The following is a 21,809-nucleotide window of genomic DNA, read 5'->3' as shown; positions in this document are numbered from 1 at the left end:
GCACTCAAGTGAAAGGATATACAGAAGTAAGGGGCCATCTAGAAACCAAATGCCCCTCATATTAAAATGAAGGTAAAACACATCAATGAGGGAAGTGTCACAAACTGCCCAGATGCTGAGGTTTTACACTACGAATCTATGATGTTAGCCTGCACACTTTCTGGGGAAAAGAGAAGACCCCGGGGTTAGAGACAAAGGACTTTATTACTCACAGCAAGAGCTGGAACAGAGAATCAGCATTTTCTTGCACCAGTTTCCTAAGCCCAAAGGGCCCCAGAGTGACACGAGGAGTGTACATGTAGGGACTTGTGTCACAGGACAGGGACCCCCATTTTCGGGCCAGGAACCTGTTGATGAGAAGTCAGCGTGTCTGCCCTTTGCTCCACCATCTTTATCTCCCAAGGCTGTTCATTACACAAGCATTCCTTAGGAGACGCTCCCAAACAAAAGCAGACGTGCCAAGATGTTCAGAGAAGTGAGAGACTTATGAAGAACTGCCTCCCAATAGGAAGCTTCACATATTTTATTGAAAAAAATCTAAGAAATCATGTGAATCATGTACAACATTTTCTCACAAGAAAACATTTAAGCTGTTTTTTTTTAACGTTTCACAGAATTGTAAAACTGTTTAGTTTTCAAAAGGAAAAAGAAACACAATGAAACTACCACAGTATTATAAGTTTTTTGTTTTTTCTTGTTTCTAGGGAAAAGGCTGAAAAATATTTGGTAAATTTTCTCATCATGATTTGTGAGGCTAAGAACTATACTCTTTTATAAATCTGCTAAAAAGATACAAGGAAATGGATGGATCACTGCTTTCTTTGTTCAAAATATTTTAAAAAGCTAAAATCTAATGACAACATGTTAAAATAATACATATTTTTGTAGGATGTTACCATTTCTATAATGGTTTCTCTACACTATATCAACAGTGCAATGGTGATTCAGTGTAAATCATTACAGTGTTTCATTGTTACAATATTTGTGTTCAAGTACATGTTCATGAACATGATCAAAGTCTCTATTTTGACTTTTCCATTATTAAAATAAGGTTATAATTACAGTAGAATTTTTCCTATGGATATCTCTAAATCTGAACCAAATTCATAATACATTCTCTAAAAACCTGTTCAACACTATGAGGTTTGTTATGTTTATACATTTCCTGTAGGTTACAGGAAATGGGCTAATTCTGCATTAGGACACCAAAAACCAAAAATGATTTCTCTCCATATCTAATTAACTATGACACTAAGTTAGTTTACATTCTGGATAACTCAATGGTATTGGCAGGGAGAGAATAGCACCTTAGAGACAGCCCTAACTTAAAAAAAAAAAAAAAATTTTTTTTTTTTTTTTTTTTTTTTTTAGAGCCTAATAATCTTCTTTTTTCTCTTTTTTCCCTTTTTATTTTTATTCTGGAAACTGGATCGAACTTATTCATATAAAATTATTTATGAAGCCATATAGTATAGATCAAAATGTTTGTATATCCAAAACAAACACCATATTGGATGTTTGGCAGGCACAAAAATAAATTAATTTGATTAAATTATATGTAATCTGATAATATTTGGTCTGAAAAACATGCTAGTGTGTGTGTTTATAAATAATGTAACTGCAAAGAGCTGTAAGCCAGCCAGCCTGCTAGAGGTCAACTCTTCTGCTGTAGCTTTTGGGCATAGAAGTCCCTGCATGTCTCACAGCAGCGCTGATACCACCGCATGTCCTGACACAGGTTCTTCTCTCGTATCACTCGGCAGTACACAGGCCACTGATCTCCCAGGCACTTGAAAGTCAGCGCAGCTGTGAAGCAGAAATAAGGGAGCTCAATACATGTAGATATCCTGGGCGTCAGAAGTAGAAACAAAGAGTAATCATTTAATTAGGAGGATTTTGAACATTCACTTTGACTCATTTATACTGCCTTCTAGAATTTAAGAGATAAAGACACACCCTATGATAAAGTAATAAAATGAATGAATAATAGTCTTACTTATGAGCTCTTTTAGACTCATTAAAGCTAGATTTCCCAAATGAAGTAAGTTGTAATACAGATGGCTTTCAATGTTCAATTTATGGCTTTCATTTAAGCTTCTTTTGGATTTTTAGTTGAGAAGATTAAAAAGAAAAAAAGACTATGTTCATTATATCCATCTTAATGGGAACACAAATTAATTAAGTATTGTTATGGATGAAATAACAAAACAAATATGCTCATACTTATTTCATATTCCTTATTTCTTAGAGAGCAGACATATCTAGGTGGGCTACCTGGGGATCTTGATTTCATACATCTTTAAAATCAAAGCTAATTATCAAAAGTGACTGAAATTTACAATAATCAAGTATGCAGAATCTTTATTTTGCTCCTATTCTAAGATGACTCATTATTTTACTTTTTAAAACCTCAGGTTTTCCACTGTGCTTGTATGCTTGGGGATATACCTTCAAGAAATAATCCATAGAGAAAATGAAATTTTAATTAAAATTTTCTTTTAATTAATTATTTTCTGCCTCATGATACTTCACGAAGGACTCCAACTAATTGCTAGAGAAACAGATTATGTTGTTTTGAATACGTGGATTTAGGGCATCTGCTCTAGAATTGCTTAACTTTTAGTCTTAACTATATTCTTAATTCCACTTGAACTGATTATTTCCTAGAAATGTTAATTATTTGGCTTGAAAAAGAGGATTTTTGTATTTTCCTGAAGAACCGAACTTTTCCATTTGATTGAATCTTATGCTCAAAAAATATCTAAGATGATTTAATATCTTTCATTTTGACAATATTGTTCTGTATGATTAAACTGTCACCCTGTAGACTGTACACACAGATTAAAAGTGAAGGGTTTGCACATAAATTAACCCATACTTCTTGAAAACCATTTTTACTCTATGGGTCTCCAAAGGATAATTTGTACGCAGGATCAAAAGGAAGCCTACTAACAATGGAGAGATCTAAGATATATACCACAACCTTACCTTTCCAGAGACATTACCTCAATCGACACCTCTGCCATGAAACTGGTCAGCACCCAAAATATGGTTACATTCTTTAACCCTTTATAAGATGACCTTGAGAGCTGTGGCACTGTTATTTCCAGGGCCAGGCTCTGAGTAGACAGCTTCAGGAATCCTAAGTGTTTAGTCTTTAGGATTTTTTTTTTTTTTTTTTTACCCCTCACCATCTGGACCAAACTATAGTTAAATATATCCAGTTTGGTCAGAACCAAACTAACTCATACAGATTAATAACTAACCAAAACAGAAGAAGCCACGAGCATTTCTATGTTTCTCAAAACTATCCCCTTTATGGTTTGCTTACCCAGCCTGGGTGATGTTATGGTATTTACATTAATCTTCTCATTGCAGGGTTGAAGGTGGCATGGTCTGTATGCTGCAGGTTTTTCTGAAGAAAAACACTCATTTCCATGTCTTCCTGTGATCTTATGCATGCACTGGATAACCCGGGACTGCATTCCTTTACCACAGGTAATTGAGCACTGGGGAGATACAAGATGTGTTAAAATTCCTTGTTGCTTTTTCCTTTTTCTACATTGTAAGCCACCTTCCTTATCTCTTCCTTAAAATTTAACATGAGTCACAACATCCAGAGTTGATGCAAAATATGGGTCAGAAATGTTGATACTTACAACTTGGGCATGCAGCTCTTCAGAACTTCTGGCTGACCTAAGACACAGTTTGGGTCATAAAGGACATAAGGGAGTAAAGAAAGATAAAGAAAGGTGGAAATACTGAGTAAGAGATACCAGTGATGTACTTGGGTGGACAGTGCTTAAAGTTCTATTATCTAGTTTACAACAAATTCATTATTTTTTTTAAAGATTTTATTTATTTATTTGTAAGTGAGTGTGAGAGAGCATGAGCAGGGGAAGGGGCAGAGGAGAGGGAGAACTATATCAACTCCAAAGGACAGGAACAGATCAAAGTAATACATTATTTTTCAGGACTGTAAAAAATGAAAGTAACTATAGACACATGATGACTCAAAATACATAATTTTAGCAGATAATAGCTTTCATAAAAATTTGAAAACATTTAAGAGAAAAAGATGTTAGTTGCCTTCCTCATACAAATTAAGTTTTATAATAATCTGGGAAAAACCCAGAAATGAAAATACTACCCAGGAAATAATGGAAGTTTTATAATTCATTTAACAAAACAGAATCATCTCTGCCTTTGAAACTAATGGAATAAGATTTATCACAAAATTAGAAACTAATGGAATAAGATTTATCACAAAATTAATTTTTTTATTTAAAAAAATTTAAAAATAGTCTAATAGCCTTAGGATCTAATTTTCATTAGCATTCTGTAGTAATAAAAACATCAGCCTCTTATTAGTAATTATCTTCTTTATAAGACATTTTTGTAAAAATTTTATTGCATATAGGTGAAAAATGAACAGATATTTTATATGAAACAACTGAAATCACAAGGTATCTTCCAAACAAGTTCTTACTTTCTTATAGAGGATACTACTAAACAATTGGGTATTTCTTCAAATCATTTTACTATGATTAAAGACAGATAGAGGTTAAAAAGAAAAAGCCAAAATAATTCTGGCCATGAAATGAGGAGACTGGGCTCTAATATTGTCTCTTGCAACTAATTTCCCTGGAACTTATTTTTTCTTTTCGTTAAGCAAGGCACTGCAGTAGATTATAACTATACTTTCAGGTTTAAATTACTATGAAAGTAAAAATTTCCAATCACTTATTATTAAAAATTACTGTAGTCTGGCAATTTTTAAGTGGTGAAGCTTCATAACAGGAAAAACTATAATTTCATCATCTAATTATTCAGTGTGCCAGCCAACAATGGTATGACACAGGTTCTGTCAAGATTATAGTTTGCTTAAATGTCTCAGAATATTTAATCATTTATTGAATTCTCAAGTATTTATTGATCACCCACTATGTTCAGGATCCCATGCAGATAATAAAGACAACAATAATTGTTAATATGATGGTACATTTATTAGTAATCTTTATTAACAAAATACTAAAACATAGAAAACAAGGAGACTCAGAAACAGATCACAAACCACTGTGGAAGTTGGGCAGTCTCATCCACTTTTAGCCAAGTGCTTAATATGTAATTAATTAGTATATTTTCCAATTGTTTAGTATTTTAAATAATGAGTTGACCTACAGAATGACAGTTTGCTGCTTTAGGATCAAAGGAAACTGATACTACTACCTCCAGAAACTTTTACTTCATACAATACTAACACTAGTTAGCACTCAGTATTTATTCTATGTCAGGCACTGTGTTAGGTCATAATTATTTTGGTATCTCACATGAAGCCCATGAGTACTATTTTTATCCCTTTTACATAGATAAGATAGAGGCTCAAATAGGTGAAACAAATTGCCCAAATCTTTACAGTTAAGTAGTAGTGGAATTGGAATTTGAACTCAAATACACTAAATTCAGAAATTGGATGCCTAAGCATTACTTGATTCTAGAACATTGCTAATGCTTCTTTCTATGTTAATAATCAGAAATATTTTCTTGTCTTTATCCTGCCAAATGGATTTCTAATCCTTGTTACCTTACTATTAACTTAAATATTAGTGAAATTAGGGCCTTTTTGTTTCGTTTTGCTATAACCCAGGTTATAAGATAGGAGGTAAACTTTTTTGCCTTAAGGACAATTCACATGCAGGATTTGTCTTGAGATAGGGTTAGCATATAATTTACCACCCAAATCAGAGCACTGGTGAAATAAGTGGTTAAAGTAATGATTCCTATACATTGGACAGTATGGGTAATCTGGAACATAGAGTCACCTCGTCTAAAGACATTTTACTGGTATGTCTACGTATTAGATGAACACAAATGAATGGACACAGGAAAGAGCTATTATATTTCAGGCATTATCTAATATGCTTGTATACAGAATGTTTTGGTTAAACTTTATTTTTTTTAAAAGATTTTATTTTTATTTATTTATTAATGAGAGACACACAGAGAGAGAGAGAGAGAGAGAGGCAGAGACACAGGCAGAGGGAGAAGCAGGCTCCCTGTGGGAAGCCCGACATGGAACTCGATCCTGGGTCACCAGGATCAGGCCCTGGGCCGAAGGTGGCGCTAAACTGCTGAGCCACCCGGGGCTGTCCTTGGTTAAACTTTAAAAAGTGAAAAGAGTGAGGCTCATAGAGATTATTTCATTCATTCATTCATTCAATAAATGTTTACTGAAGTCCACAATGTGCCAAACGCTGTTTTGGATATTGGATATGACAGTACACAAAACAGACAAAGACACATGCCCTCAGGGAATTTACATTCTAATAGGAGGGAGCAGGAAAATAAAGATTTAAATTTCATTGCACATTACATATTGACTGGTGGTCTGGAAAAACTAAGGCGGGGAATGGGGAGCTTGGAAACATCTGGGGTGAAGGACTCTGTAATTCAAATGAGATGATCAGAGAGAACTCAAGGATAGAGTGACAAAGACTTGTTCCACAAAAAGGAGAGACAAACATCAGATGCAAGTCTTTTCATTCCAAATATGATGTTCTTTCCACTGTGTTTCTATAGATCTCAGATTAATTTCAATGTTTTTTTCTTTCTCTCTCTCTCCTCCCCTTCCTTCCTTCCCTCCCTCAGTCTTTTTATCTAATACATTTTAAATCTTGCCCTTCACAGAAGTATCAAGTAAATTTAAAATGTATTTGAAACAAGGCAGCACACTCTACACTTGCACTCAAGGTCAAAACACTAAAATGCCAACATTAATTGGCTAGAAACTGGTAAAGAACACAGGGTGGACCAGATAACTTGCCATTGATATTTCTTTTACGAGTAAAGTTCCCTGACTAGAGTATTTTAAATAGAGAGACTTGTTTTGTCTGACAAATACTCAACAGTTAATCTTGCCCTTGCCCTGAAGGGCCTCTGAAGCAAAGCACCTTGTGAATCAATTCCACGAATTAGAAGCCTTTAATTCTGAACAGGAAACAGTCTTGATGTCCCAGATTTATGAGAGTAAACAGGAAACAATAATCTTTAGAACAAACTTAAATAGTTTAGAACATTGCTCACATGATTTTGGAGTTAATTTTGACCAAGATAACAAGGTACAAGAAGAACTGATTATTGGTAATCCCTCTCTCCTACCAAAAAAATGAGCCCCAAGGTCTCTGGAAGTGAAATTTGTTTTCCTGATTTTGTGATATTCATCCTTTCAGCCTACCTGAGAAAATTATGACCTTCCCTGCACTTGGCAACACATAAGCCATATCTTTAGATAATATCACCATAGATTTTTCTTTTAATGGAATAAATCCTTCCTGGCCCTGGGACACTAGTGACAACTTCTAGCACTGTATTAAATTATGTTTACACAGTAGCTGACATATCAAACTCTAAACATGATTAGGGAAATTTTCTCAATAATTCACAGTTTGCACTATTAAAATAATTAGAGAAATTGTTCAGTAAATGAGAATTGTGAATACAAATGTTGGCAAGTCAATAAGAAGGCTTCATCCTCTTTTTAAAAGGAGATATACATTTATAGAACCTTATAACCATTTCTATTACCTAAAATTTTATTTTCTTTCTGTCATTCTTATGCCAGGTAATAAGAACTAACTAATAGACTTATTTTACCTAAGAAAATTTTATTTGAACTAACTGGAAGAGAAATGTCTGGCGAAGTAAGTGATGTACAAGTTGAGGGAAGTATATAGAGGATGTTTCCTTAGCTCATATAGTTTTCTAAAAATGGCCAAGCATCATCTGATGTTAGATACAGATTTAAGTCTTGAAAAGTTATATGTATGAAGTTAGATGATAGCCCCGTGGTGGACAGGATTTGCTAGTACTGGCAAAAGCAGGTTAAGATGCTAGAATGGTTTCACAAACATATGGATTGGCCTAAATGCAAATAAACAAAGGGAAATAGAAAAAATGTAGGAAAAACGAACACACTAAAAAAAAAAAATCTTAAACTCTCAACTATGTGGCATTTTCACAGAAAACGATGAAATGAACTCTGAATGGCTGTGAAGTCCATCTCATGGGTAAGCCAAGGTGTAAAATCCTTCCTTCCATCACAAAAGATGAATGAGCATTGAGGCACTGCCCAAAATGTGAATTGCAGAGAGAAACTGACCATAGATATATATTTCACTTCTGACATGATATTATTTATGGCATTATTAGACACTGTTGCTCAGGTATTGGTTTAATACTTTGAAAAACATGTAAACATCTTAGAGAAGGTGTTCAAGAAAAGGCTGTTTACCTTGAGATATTTTATTGATCCCTGGTGAAATTATTTCTTTCCAAGTCTAACATTGAAAGTTTGAAGATAATTAGGCCTTAATTAACACAATGGAATAAATAAGGTTTTGGTGCATTGAATACCACATAGAAGATATGAGCATACTCTGCTGCTAAATTTTCATCATTTTATATAGAAATATTCCTCTTGTGATAGATTTGAATATGCTTATCAAGAATCTGCACCTTTTAAAAATAATCTACATGTATTGTTCCCCAAAGTTTCTCTGAATACCATTATACTGAATGACATAAATTTACTAAACAGTAGTGAATGATAGCAAACGTGCTCTGTAATACACTTACATGAGTAAAACATGCTTAATTCAAAGAAAAAGAGCTACACAGGCACCAATAAATAGCCATATAAAAATTAATAGAGTGTCAAAATGACAGAGGAGAATGATTCTAAGAGTTCCTCAAAGTTCAGAGGTTCTTGTCCATCGTACTACTTGAATCTACTTTTGCAAAGAATAGAATTATCTTTCTGTCCGTTGAAAATTCATGAATCATGTAGGAAATTCCACAATGGCTCATGGTAAAACCTACCAACTGTCAAATCTCTGTTAAATTCATCAAGGAACATTTCTTCTTGTCCAAGAAGTGACCTATGTACTTCTAGAAAACATATTTTCACTAAAGAACCCTTTATAAATGGAATATCCACAAATACCTTGTAATTACTCACCTATGTAGAGAGGAGACTCTCATTCTTTGCACTGATCTCTGATTCTTATAGTGCTTCTGTGCTTAATATGTTCTGAGATCAAGTAGATCTACTCTGCATACGTGGTTCTGAACAGGGAGCTAAAAATTACTTCCACATCTAGTCTTAGGTATGGGGTTCTGTAGTAAAGTGCCAAACTTTACAATTATTGGTTAAATGATAGTTTCCTACCTCTCCTTTCAGGACTTCAGAATAGTCACAAAGATACTGCTTTGGTGCTTGTTATTTGTTACCCTGGATATTTAGATAACTTAGATTTGGCAACAAACTGGGACAGTGTGGAATAAATAAATTTGTAGACACCAGTTAAATAATCAACTAGTTTGCCAGTGAGTTTATAGAACTATTAATCTGTGCATGTTAAACTGTAAAACTCTTCAAGCTGTAAGCATTGTAAAATGTCCTCTTAAACATAGCAGCAAAGAGGCAGAAAACCCAAGAGTAAAAATGCTACTATAAGATATTTATTTGCAGTTCTCTTGGCTTACAAACATGACTAATGCTGGTTTGCTTTTGAATTCCTCAGAAACACAAACAAATTTTAGTATATTCAGGGGTTAAAAATAATAATTTTCACACTTGGCTAGCAGAGAGATTACCCGAGATTCCTTCCTTCTAGACTGTGCCAAAGATATATATTTTGGAGAGAATGTGTTTTCTCTAGGCCAACAGCTAAGGAAGGCTCTGTAATGCTTTACTCATTTCCAGCTGGCCTCTGTAAGAAATAGGAATTCCTAAATTAAGAGAAAATTGTCACTGGCAAACAGAGTTCAAAAAATTTTTTGAAACCAATATCATAGACAATCTTACAGAACCCGATAGAATCTATAATGAGAAGTGCCAATCTAAAACAAGGTTAACAGCATTGACTTGAATAATTTGTCTTTGGGAATAAGTGGATTATTCCAGAGTGGTTTAACAAGAGTGAAGTAGCATTTGCAGTGGAGAGTGGACCTCATAAGGAAAGTAAATGATGACTTCTACTGGAAATTATTAGCACAGCATTCCTATTCATTTATGTATATGTTTGGCAGTTCCATCTTTTGACTTTTTAATAAAGTGAGTGTGAAACAAGCATACTGAGGAACAAAAGTTAGGTTTGTTTTTTAAGATTTGCTATTTATTTTGGTCAGTGTTTCAGCGTCTTTTTAAAGTAGTTCAACTGCCTTATTTAACACATGAGTATTTGGAATTGAATCTATTCCTAGAGGTCAGATGTTTGAGGATTTTTTTGCATATGTGTTTAATTAATTCATCATTTCGTTCTACAGCTCAAACTATTCTTTTCTCTTTAATGAAAATGTCTGCATATCGTTATAGCAAATCAAGGAAATGTGTGTGGCACAATCAAGCAGAATGCTTATGAATGATTAGCAGAGAAGTGAGCATGTTATGAAAGGGCCGTCAAATTAACTCCTCAAATAATTTTTTATATTAAAGTACACATTGATCACAACAATTATGGAAGAAAAAAAAGATGTTCTGCATTAAGAAGCAATTAATAAACACAAAGTCTTGAACACATTTGGAATTCTGCTAATGCTCACCCTATGAATCACAGGGTGTTGGAGAGGTGAAAAAACGACTATCGAGACATTTCTATTTTATCTCTGTCATTCCAGAGAAACATCTTCCCACCAGACAGAACTGTTTGGAATGATAGTGATTGAATTTCCTTTTCAAATAAAATACTTTCCAGGTCTAGTTCAATAATCCTATGTCCAAAATGGATCAGATCCCTCTGTGGCCATGGGAGAGAAGTGTGTTTTGTTTTGTTTGTTTTAATAAAGTCTTGGTTTAAAATAGCACAGAAAGCACTAGGTAGTTAGCTTTAAGTTGTGCCAACCTGAAATAAACCAAGCGTTTTCCAGGTCACAGTGAAGATTCTTAAGTGTGTTTTGCTTCCAACTGCTGCTTTCTTTATGTGTTATATATCTGCCATCTAACCTGATGGCAGGTATTTCAGCCAAATGGATTCAAGAGAATGCAAAGGATGTCTACCAGCTACCTCAAAGATCAATGTTAAGCACTTTTTTTTGGGCTTAAGTAACATGTTATTCAAATAAGGGTAGGTTTACTTAAAAAATCACATTTATAAGTAGTTTGATTTACCATACAGAAAAAGATCAAGGGAGTCATGTATTTACATAAAATTATACTGCTTAATTTTCCCTAAGAAAAAGAAGCTAGTTACAAATTCCTTTGTAGTAAAATACATGCAACATTGTGGTTCTTACAGAATTAGAGTCAGAAAATAAAATGGATCAGAAGAAACACAATGTTTAGATGTATCCTACATTTTTTGCTTACTTGATGAAAAAGTTTAGAGATCATTTTATTCAATAAACATCACTAAATGTAATACAATGTTGTGGTCACTCAGAGAGATCTGTGAGCAAGGTAAAGGGGTTGAGATAGTCTTTATCTATTTTTTAAATATTTGTTTATTTGAGAGAGAGAGAGCAAGCAGGAAGGGGTAACAGGGGGAGAGAGAATCTTAAGCAGACTCTGGGGCTCAATCTCATGACCCTGAGATCATGATCTGAGCTGAAAACAAGAATCAGATGCATAGTTGACGGAGCATCCCAAGATATTCTTAATCAGATAGCAGTAGTATAAGGCAATAAATAATTGAGAAAAAGTAACATTGTCATTAAGTGCAAAGAAATTCTCTCATTTGTTGCCAAAGCCTTTGAAAAATCAAACACTTCAAATGGTCCTTGAAAGACTCAGGTTGGGGCACCTGGGTGACTCTGTGGTTGAGCGTGTGCCTTTGGCTCAGGTTGTGATCCTGGGGTCCTGGTATCAAGTCCTGTATTGGGTTCCCTGCAGGAAGCCTGCTTCTCCCTCTGCCTACGTCTCTGCCTCTCTCTGTGTCTCTCATGAATGAATGAATAAAAACTTTAAAAAAAAAGAAAAGAAAAGAAAGACTCAGGTAGTTGGAGGAAATACATTCTAGGCAAAGAGATATCTCAAAGACACAGAAAAAAGTACAAGTACAAACTGCTCAGGCCTGAGCTTAGTGGAGATTCCTAATTAATGAGAATAATGAGACAATTCTCAATAGGTAGGTCAGTACCGGAATTTGGAAAGCTTTGAATGCCAGCATGAGTATCTGCTGGTTGACAGTCTAGCCACAGGCAATCCTCTGGAAGTACTCAGGCTATAGGATAGAGTGAGTGGATGGGTCTGAAACAGGAGTGTTGGGGGTAAGGAAGCACATCAGAAACTGTTGCTCTAGTCCTGGTGAAAAACGAAAAGGATTGCATTATGACACTGGGAGGAAAAAGGACTACAGCAAAGCCCTACTTGTGTGAAGGAGAAAAAGTGCGAAGGATAATGCCCAGCCTTGGAAGCTGGGAAGATGATATTGACATTTTTCAAGAAAAAGGAAATTGGAAGTGGGGTATGGTTTGAGGAAAGAAAATGAGGAATTTTGTTTTAAATATACAAAATTTGAGCAACTCCTGGCATGCCAATGGCAGAGTCCAAGAGCAACTAAAGTTTGTGCTGAGAATAAAGATAGAGCCCACCCCCTTGCTCAACTGCCTCTAGCTACATTCCCTCCTTAGGTACGCTTAGACTTTAAAAATGGAAACACCATCTAAATGTTGATGAATCCAAAACTTATATTTCCATCCCATTTCTCTTCTCTGATCTACCTACTATATGCCAGTATTTAACTCTTTTATAGGCAAATGAAACAGTTCAAAAGAGAAGTGAAAATCTTTCCTCTCCAACTTGACTCCTAGTGTTCCCTATCTCCCACACAGAAGCACCGTCTGCACAAATTGTTCAGACCAGAAAGCCAATCTGGGAGTCCTTAATACCTTAACACCTGCCTCTTCCTCTTCTCCCTCACAAATAACCAACCCCAGCTCTGTTCATTTTAACCCCAAAACCATTCCTCAAAACTAACCATTTTTCCCCATCTCTGCTTACACTACTATAGGAACAGCCAGCATTTATAGGGTTACTGTGTCTCTGACATGATGCTACTAAGAACTTTCCACGAATTATTTCATTTGGATTTTTTAACTTATCTAAATGGAAGATCCAGAATTCAAACCCAAGGCTGTGGGACTTCATACACTGAGCTCTCTTACCTCTTACAGATCCCAATCTTCTCCCTTTCCTAGAAATTCTGTAATTTTCTCTTGGCATCTTTCTCTATATATTCATGACATCAGTCATTTTTAATATTGTAGCCTGAAAATATTTAAGGATTAGGAAAGTATGCATTTTTTAATTTCAGACAGAAAATGTTAGCCTGCTTATAAAATTAAAAGTAACATAGGGATATGGTAGGATTATAAGCACAGAAGGTCCTTTCTTCCAATGTAATTCAAATAAACTATTCTTTGTATATTTGTGCAGAAAATTTTTTAAAAAATGATTTTATTTATTTCAGAGAGAGAGAGAGAGAGAGCAGGAGCATGCAAGCTGGGGGAAGAGCAGAGGGGTAGAGTGAGGGACAAGCAGACTCTGAGCCAAGCATGGTGCCCAGTGTGGGGTTTGATCCAAGGATCCTGAGGTCATGACTTGAGCCCAAACCATGAATTGGATGCTTTAACTGACTGAGCTACTCAGGCACCCCAAAATTTTTAATATGTAACACATGTAAACAACTTTAGTTCATACTATGTAACTTCTGCATAATATTTACTCACTTAATAGTAGGTCTTGGAGAAACTTTCCCATTATCATGTATTTATCTATTAATAAATTTTTAAAAACTACAGCATACAGGATTATGATTTATATAACTACTTAATGGACATATGGGTAGTTTCCAAATTTTTGTTGTGCCAAAGAATACTGTAATAAACACCTTCATGAATATGGTTGGCAAATTATGTAAGAATGTGTGTAAGGAGAAACTTTGGCAATGGAGTTACTGAGTCAAAGAATGTACACTTCAAAATGAGATGCCATTTTTCTCACCTATCAAATTGGTTTTAATAAAAGTGTGATAACATCCTATCTTAGTAGTATGGGGAAACAGAAAGTACCTGGGAAGAAATAAGTAAAATCTGCTCCCTGTACATGAAGCTTTCTGGTAGCCCCATGGCAGCCCTCAATGCACATCTCTTGTTGCTTTTTGAGCCCTGAAATCACGTGTGTGTGTGTGTGTCTGAAATCACGTGTGTGTGTGTGTATTTATGTCTAAACATTTCCTTGTTTTATTTATTGTACTACATGGACTTGTATATATTCTCTATATAGTATATAAAGTTACAGATTTATATTTTCTAAACCAGTCAATTTGTATTTTGTCTCTGAAAGTAGATCCTTCATTTTAAGTAGCTCAAAATACTTTTCGTTGGAATATGCATCATTTGGACCTCTGCATCACTGACACTGGAATATCATTTTTACTTGCACAGTTAGAGCACTGTGAAATTCAGAAAGGCTCATAGTTGCTTTGGCACATTTTACAGATGTAGGAATGATGTTAGGGAAGCCTGTGGAACTGCTCTTTGGCATACAAGATTGATATTGGTTGTGTACCCTGGCTCTATGCATGCCCCAGTCAACCTTAAGCAGAACCAAGGACCTGTTAAAACAGTCTTCTCTTTTGTTACATTCTGCATCCAAAGACCCCATATGATGCCTTTCTAAACTGGCTAATCATTTGCATATGTTTCTTGCATTTTAATGATGTCTTTCTCTGGTAGTCCTAGTGATCTGGTTCTATCTCTGGATATCCTCTGGTATTTGGTAAACATAAATTTCACTACATCTAAGCAAAAACCACTCAATGCTGAGATTACTGAATTTTATAACATTCTTATCAAATTTCTTTATATTTTTTATGTGGAACCCCCCTCCACCTACTAATACTCAATGTCCCCACAATGAACTTTGGCATGCTCCATGCCCTATTCCCTATAAAGAACATCAAGAGTAATTTTTAAAACTAAGTCATATTTATTTACTGAAATACTTTCAGGTATTATTTAGAAAATGAAATTACAGATACCCTGATATGCAACAAAAGAGCTTTGACAGTATTATTTTATAAGCCTAGAAATTTTTCAAGGATTTATTAAGAAGATAGTAAAATTAAGTACTGTGGATTAAAAAATTCTTTTGATTTTATAATCCAAAGGATGTTAAACACATATTCTTATATCTGCATTTATAATTATACATGTATATGCATATATAATATATATTACATATGCATACACATACATAGGGACAGAGATACTACTTCAATCTCTCTAAATTATAAATTTCCTCTAGATAGAAGATATGCACAGACAGTATGTGAGCATCATTCTTTTTAAGCTAATATTTTCTATTATGTTTAATCATACTAGCCAAATGCTTTGACTGCTTTGAGTAACTCAAATATTTTGAAATTTGATTTTTTAAATGTATTTGGGGCAACAGATCAGATTCTCAGGAGACTTTAAAACGAAAAATGATATCACTGTAAAAAAAATACCCCATTCTCTTGCAGTATAAAGAGTCAGAATTAAAACAATTTGATAGCTATTAGTTTGGGGATTTTTGTACATGGTTTAGAAGATAGCTATCTTCTCCAGATGAGTAGTAAATTGAGTAGCAAATTTTGTAAATGTCCAGTGGATGTGTCTAAACAAGATAGGAGAAAGTCTTTCTTGATGAAAAGTATCCTATTATTACTGAGTAATTTCTTTAGTATGAAGAGCTTACTCAGAGACAAGTGTATTTTCAAAGTAAATATTCCTATAATGTAAAATATCTCTCTGGTGGGCCATCTTGCAATATGTTTCCTCAATGTTCAAATGTTTAAAAACCAAATCCACAACCTCTGTTTCTTTAATTCAGTGACTGATCCAACAACGATAGATTTCAGTGTGCTTGATTCGTATTTGTTTATGAGATAGCTGCTCAAATTTTCTTGTCTGAGGAGACTCTATAAAAAGTGATAGGCAGTTATCTTTCCTAATGACTCATAGACATAATTAGAAAACAATACTATATAGAAATGCTAATCCACCAAGAATAGTTTTTTACGTTATAGATAATTTCAGTTTGGCTTTAATCTACAAATTTTCTCCCATTAAAAAAAAAAAAAAGTACTTACAAAACTAGTCTTTCAAATTTGAGTACTCTAATGTAAGCCTTCTCAAAGTGCATTATACTAGATAACAAACTAGCTATATGCTCTGAAAAATTGATCTTTGGTTAAAAGAATAAAAGAAACACTACAGCCTCTCTTTGAGATTTACCAAGTATAGAAAAATGTTAAAGGATCTGAAAGTCCTATAGCAAACAGTATTTGCTTATCTTTGTTTAACTACATTATTCCTCAGACCTGGAGACCATATCCCAAGGAATGAGTTTTCCATGGAACTTAATGTGGGGAATGCAAGCCTCAAGAAATCGTAAGCTAATATGAATTTAGTCTTATAAAAATGATGACCTTCAGATCTTTGGTAAATATTAGTCTTAATAATGTATCTACTTAACAATATATTTCTCCATTATAGCAGTTGTCATTTTATTCATTCCTTTGATTCTCTGGTTTCAGCTGATACTTAACATTGTCTATTTTTACATTCAACTAGGATATTTAATTTGGTTATTTGCAGCTAATTATTCCTTTAAATTTGAATGGGAAATCCTCTAATAAGTGATTAAGTTTCTCTCTACTATTCCGTAACAACCCATTTAGTTTAGTTGTATTAAAACTAGCGAGATACACATTTGGATTTTAGGACTTACAGCAAATGGATTTTAACTGGGGTGTGTGTAAGCCAGCATTGAGTAAGCTCAGATATGTAGAATTCCACAGTCTTAAAACCCTAGCCTTGCCATGGGGCAACAAGAAATCCCTCTTTGGGGAATTTTAGCTTAGGTTCTTTTTGTTTCTTTTGACTTAATGCAAAAAAGCTAGGCTCTGTAGGTAAACGATTAAAAACATGGTGTTATCTGGTCATTTAGGACATTCTTGATTGCATTGGTCAGGATTTCTTTAAATTTCCTTCAATGATTCAGAGTTTTCCTCCAGTGGAAAGAAATGTCCTCTGTGATTATTCATAATTTTATAGTTTTTAGATTCCTTTTCAAATTAATATAGTGGATATAATTGTGGTTTCCTTTCACAGGATAAGTTTAAAATGACTCATTATACTGCAAGCTTTATATTTACCACTTCTAAACAAAGATATACCATATTATTTGTACAATTAAATCATGCAAAATGATTTATTGTGCTTCCAGCATTATTTTGAATTATATCATCAAAAAAAGACTCATCTCTTGTACAGAAATCTATTAATCGTGTCATAATTTGCTATGCGGACAAAACTATTCATTTTCCAGAATTTTGAAGGACTAAATTAAGTTCAAATTATAGAGTATGAATTGAATCTAAGAATAAACCAAGAATAATTATATACAATTCCAAGGTGTTTTGTGTCTCATTAGAATTCACTGGAAGGAGTTCTCTTGTTAATGCTACACGGAAAAGTTAATGCTACAAAAACTACAGGAAGGACCAAATTTTGTATAACAGGTAGATAAAACAACACTTTAAATTTGCTCCTGTATAGGCCTGCAATAATGAAAACAATAAGCTGCAGACATTCAAATAAAGCCAGAAAGGTCAAATTCTGGCAGAAAATAAGGCATTTCATTAAACATAAGGGACTATGATATTTTTCAAATCAGTATTCTAAGGACAGCTTAAATAAGTGAATATGGATTTCTACTACCCAGAAACATATGGGTTGGGTTCTCTTCTTCCGAGAAGGACCCTAAGGCCATATCTATATCAGAGATATAGTCAGAATGTGACATATAATTGTGTCAATGGTTAATGCAAGCCAGCACAAAGCCCCCACTTTGTTTTTTTTTTCCCCACTTTATTTGTATTCTATTTTTGCCAAATTTCTAGTCTCAATGAAATAAATGCAAGCATTGTTCAACAAAGGCTGTATTACATCTACTTTGAAATCAGAGGTAACATTTATTTATTTATTTATTTATTTATTTATTTATTTTAATTTTTTTTATTGGAGTTTAATTTGCCAACATTAGCATAACACCCAGTGCTTATCCCATCAGGTGCCCCCCTCAGTGCCCATCACCCAGTCACCCCCACCCCCCTGCCTACCTCCCTTTCCACCACCCCTTGTTCGTTTCCCAGAATTAGGACTTCTCTCATGTTCTGTCTCTCTTTCTGAACATTTTTATGACAGATTTTTCTCTTTTGAATATTCCTGGATTTACAATTTTCTCTCTTAAGCTGAGAGCAATTTCCCCACTATTTACACAAAGCCACCAAACCATAAATAATAGAAATCACATAGGTGATACAAATACAGTGAATAGTTTGAGGCTGTTCAAAAGTTTTTCTTAGGAAGCCTCCATTTAGCCAAGATATCCTTGGCTCAATGCTGGTTAAGGATTTTTAGATAGTGGACGAGGCTGAGGATACATTTTTCTTTTAACTGATTCTCTAGTGATTTGCCTGTATTATAGAGGGAGGAACACGGTTTCATAGCTAGATTTTTGTGGATAGCTCACTGAATATTCCTGATTAAAGCCAATCCAAGGCTTAATTTTAAGTCTACTAGATTTATCAATAGTTTAAAAACTATTAGTAGAATTTGAGTGAAACTGACAGATTAATTGACCTCCGAGGAGCACAGAAATCCACCCACAATTGTGTGCATATTGCTGCTATTCTTGTTCCAGGGACACAGCTGATAAGATTAAGAAATCTATGTGCTTCCTCTTTGAATACTTTAATCACTGAAACTTAATAATCACAGCATTATTCCTTTTCTCTGTAATTATTTTGGGATGATCTTTATTTTAACATGAAAGTGGTATCTTAGGAGTAAAAATGAAGGAGTAAAGTCAAAGTTCACATGGAGCCACTGGCTTTAATTTGTGTATGTTGTTTAAATCTGTTATGCTGAGATCTCAGTCATAAATAAGAACAAGGAAACAGGTTTAAGGAAAAGAGTAGACTTATATCCATATAAAGAAAAAATGCAACATATTGAACCTTCTAAATAAGCAAACAGAAACAAACAGGCCAACAGACAGAGGTAAAAAGTCATAGAACAAAAATGATATGTTATGCGACATAACTACTCCTTTCCTTACAAAGGCGATCTATGTTCTGGTCGGGCAGCAATATAATAACACAACAAAACCAACTGAAAGTAATTCAATATAAGTATATCTAAAAAAGGATACACATAAAACTCTGATAAATTGGAAAAAATATATTTTTAGGCTTAGCATAGAAAATCAAAAGTCATGTTTTTTTTTATGATCTCACCAATTAATTTTGATTTTGCTTAAGATTTAACCAGAGGCCACATTATAGGCACATTTATTAATCAATAGCAATAATATGTGTCATTCAAATATGACTTGCTGGCCTTATTTCCACATGCCGCAATGAAGGAGCTTACAGTTCTGTGTCATAAATTATAACAACTCTTGAATCTTATGGTTTTTTTTGTGATTACAGTTTTTGTTTTTTATAGTTAACTGGAGGTTAACACTTATCACTTAAAATACTTCTTTTTTCAAAAAGATTTTATTTATCCATTTACCTGAGAGAGAAGGAGCACACCTGCATGTGTGCCAGCATGAGTAGAGGGAGGGACAATGGGCAGAATGGGAGAGACAATCTCAAGCTGACTTCATACTAAGTGTGATGTCCAGTACAGGGCTCAGCCTCACCACCCTGAGATCCTGACTTGAGCCAAAACCAAGAGTTAGCCACCCAACCAACTGAGCCATGCAGGCATCCCTAAGAAAATATTTCTATTAATTAACAAAGCTGGAAAAACAGAGCTCATCTATTCTAGTAGTTTTTAAACTTTTTTCTTAGAAAAGAATTGTTACACTTAAGGAAAACACCTCAAATTTCACTAGCCAAAATAAACAAATGTGGGATGGCTAACAATTAAAAGAGAGCAAAAGGGGATCTTCCTCACACCCTCCCAACAAGAACTTTCATTTCCTCATCCTATTTCATACCTTTAGTACTGAAGAAAGGGTTAATAGACACATAGCTTGAAAACAGTGTTGTTATCTGTTTTCCTTATTTCACTCATAGGGAAACAAATATACAAAGGTATTCAATAGCTTGACCAATTGGTCCATCTGTATAATGAAGGAATCCAAACTATCCCCCTCCTTGTCTTGACTTCCAAGCCACAGTCTTTTTTTTTTTTTTTTTTAAGATTTTATTTGTTTATTCATGAGAGACAGAGAGAGAGAGAGAGAGAGAGGCAGGCAGAGGGAGAAGCAGGCTCCATGAAGGGAGCCCGACGTGGGAATCCATCCCGGGTCTCCAGGATCACACCCTGGGCTGAAGACAGCACCAAACCGCTGAGCCACCCAGGCTGCCCCCAAGCCACAGTCTTGCCCCATCATCTCATTGTATTTCCCTCTCTTAGAATTAGGAAAACATTAACCCTGAAAATAAAATTATTTGTGGTTAATTTGGAATTCTCTTTCCTCCACAGGTTGTTTCCTCTAAAATGTGAAGTTTCCTTCTATGGTTCAAAGCTGCATGGATTAAGCTGAATATTTCCTAATTCTGTAGGGAGGGATTTACTTACATTGTTTACAAATGCATCTTTTAAAGAGTCCCAATGTAAACATGAAGTGCTGTAGGTCTTTGAAAGAAAAGTATAGAGAACATGAGATGCTAATATGCAAACATTTTTAGAGAGGTAAGGCATCAGTAATCACAAGAAAATAGATTTTCAATGTCAGGAATTTCTTCTGGGCCAACATTATGCAAACTGGCTAATCACAGTGTTATACTTTGAGAAGACTTCTTCCAGGAAGTCCTTTAGAATTCTCCACAAAAAGCCACCACACTCCCTACCATGACCGAGCACTAAGCTCCCCCCCTTTTTTTTTCACATATAAAATAAAGGGAGAGAAGAGAGCATTTATTAGGTCTCTTCTAAGCCTTCGAATTTTATGATTCCATGATAATAAGTACATGATATCACAGCTGAGTGTTGCAAGGCACAGGGGATTATTTGATTAACGGTTACAATTCTGATGACTAGTATTTGAGACCTGTTTTCACCCACATATGATCAGAATTTTATCTTAACACATGGGATTTTTAAATTCTCTACATAGAGTGAATAGATGAGCTGTTTTCTATGGCTCACTTATATATAAGACTCTCTTTTATTCATAAGTTAAAATACTATTATCACAAATTGAAGCTTACTGTTTGCTTGCCATATGATTTGTGTCTGCCTAATTTGATCAAAGAACTTCAGGAATGCTGTTGCTTTCCATTTCTTCTATACACAACCCAAAAAGTTGATGGGGAAAAATAATGCCTTTTACATATTAAGATGAAGCGTGCCTCTGTTTGATCCTGTCACTATCTCCCTTAGTTATATTTTCAACGCACTTAACAGATAGTACTTTATTAGATGTTTTATGCAAAAATATTCTGACAAAGAATGTATCAATAAAGACTCACAAAAAAATAAAAATAGATAATTTTTTTGAGAGCTTCCTTTGTGTCAGTCTTCAGTGCTTTATACATTTTTTCTTATTTGATATTTAAAATAGTTTTACAGAGCTCATGATCATAATCGGACAGACTGGGTGTGAACCTGGGAAAATAACACTTCATCTGTCCTAATCCATACCTCTGTCCTCTATCTGTCCTAAATGTCATACTGTGTGGTTACAACACTCCAGGCAATGCTGGCATCATTGAAACCTAATACTGAGAATGGACAAAATGAGT

At 34.5% G+C, this 21,809-nt stretch overlaps 1 protein-coding gene and 1 long non-coding RNA gene across 2 annotated transcripts in view; one reads left to right on the top strand and one right to left on the bottom strand.

Annotated features, from left to right (window-relative positions):
- Positions 1-484: 484 nt before the first annotated feature.
- Positions 485-21,809, bottom strand: part of ADAMTS19 (ADAM metallopeptidase with thrombospondin type 1 motif 19) — a 228,514-nt gene continuing 207,189 nt past the window's right edge. Inside the window, exons 22-23 of the mRNA XM_072840880.1 lie at positions 3,332-3,509; positions 485-1,806 (exon numbers count right to left, since the gene is read on the bottom strand). Of these exons, the coding sequence (XP_072696981.1) occupies positions 1,655-1,806; positions 3,332-3,509 (330 nt within the window). The 3' untranslated portion in view covers positions 485-1,654. The remainder of the gene's footprint in view (positions 1,807-3,331; positions 3,510-21,809) is intronic.
- Positions 8,037-21,505, top strand: LOC140641293 (uncharacterized). The gene is made up of 4 exons (XR_012037844.1): positions 8,037-8,066; positions 16,363-16,434; positions 17,480-17,567; positions 20,548-21,505. It is a non-coding gene; the product is annotated as an uncharacterized lncRNA (long non-coding RNA).

This window comes from Canis lupus, chromosome 10 (genome assembly GCF_048164855.1).
Source record: "Canis lupus baileyi chromosome 10, mCanLup2.hap1, whole genome shotgun sequence".
In the NCBI taxonomy this organism is placed as follows: domain Eukaryota; kingdom Metazoa; phylum Chordata; class Mammalia; order Carnivora; family Canidae; genus Canis; species Canis lupus.
This window is presented reverse-complemented; position numbering and strand designations above follow the sequence as displayed.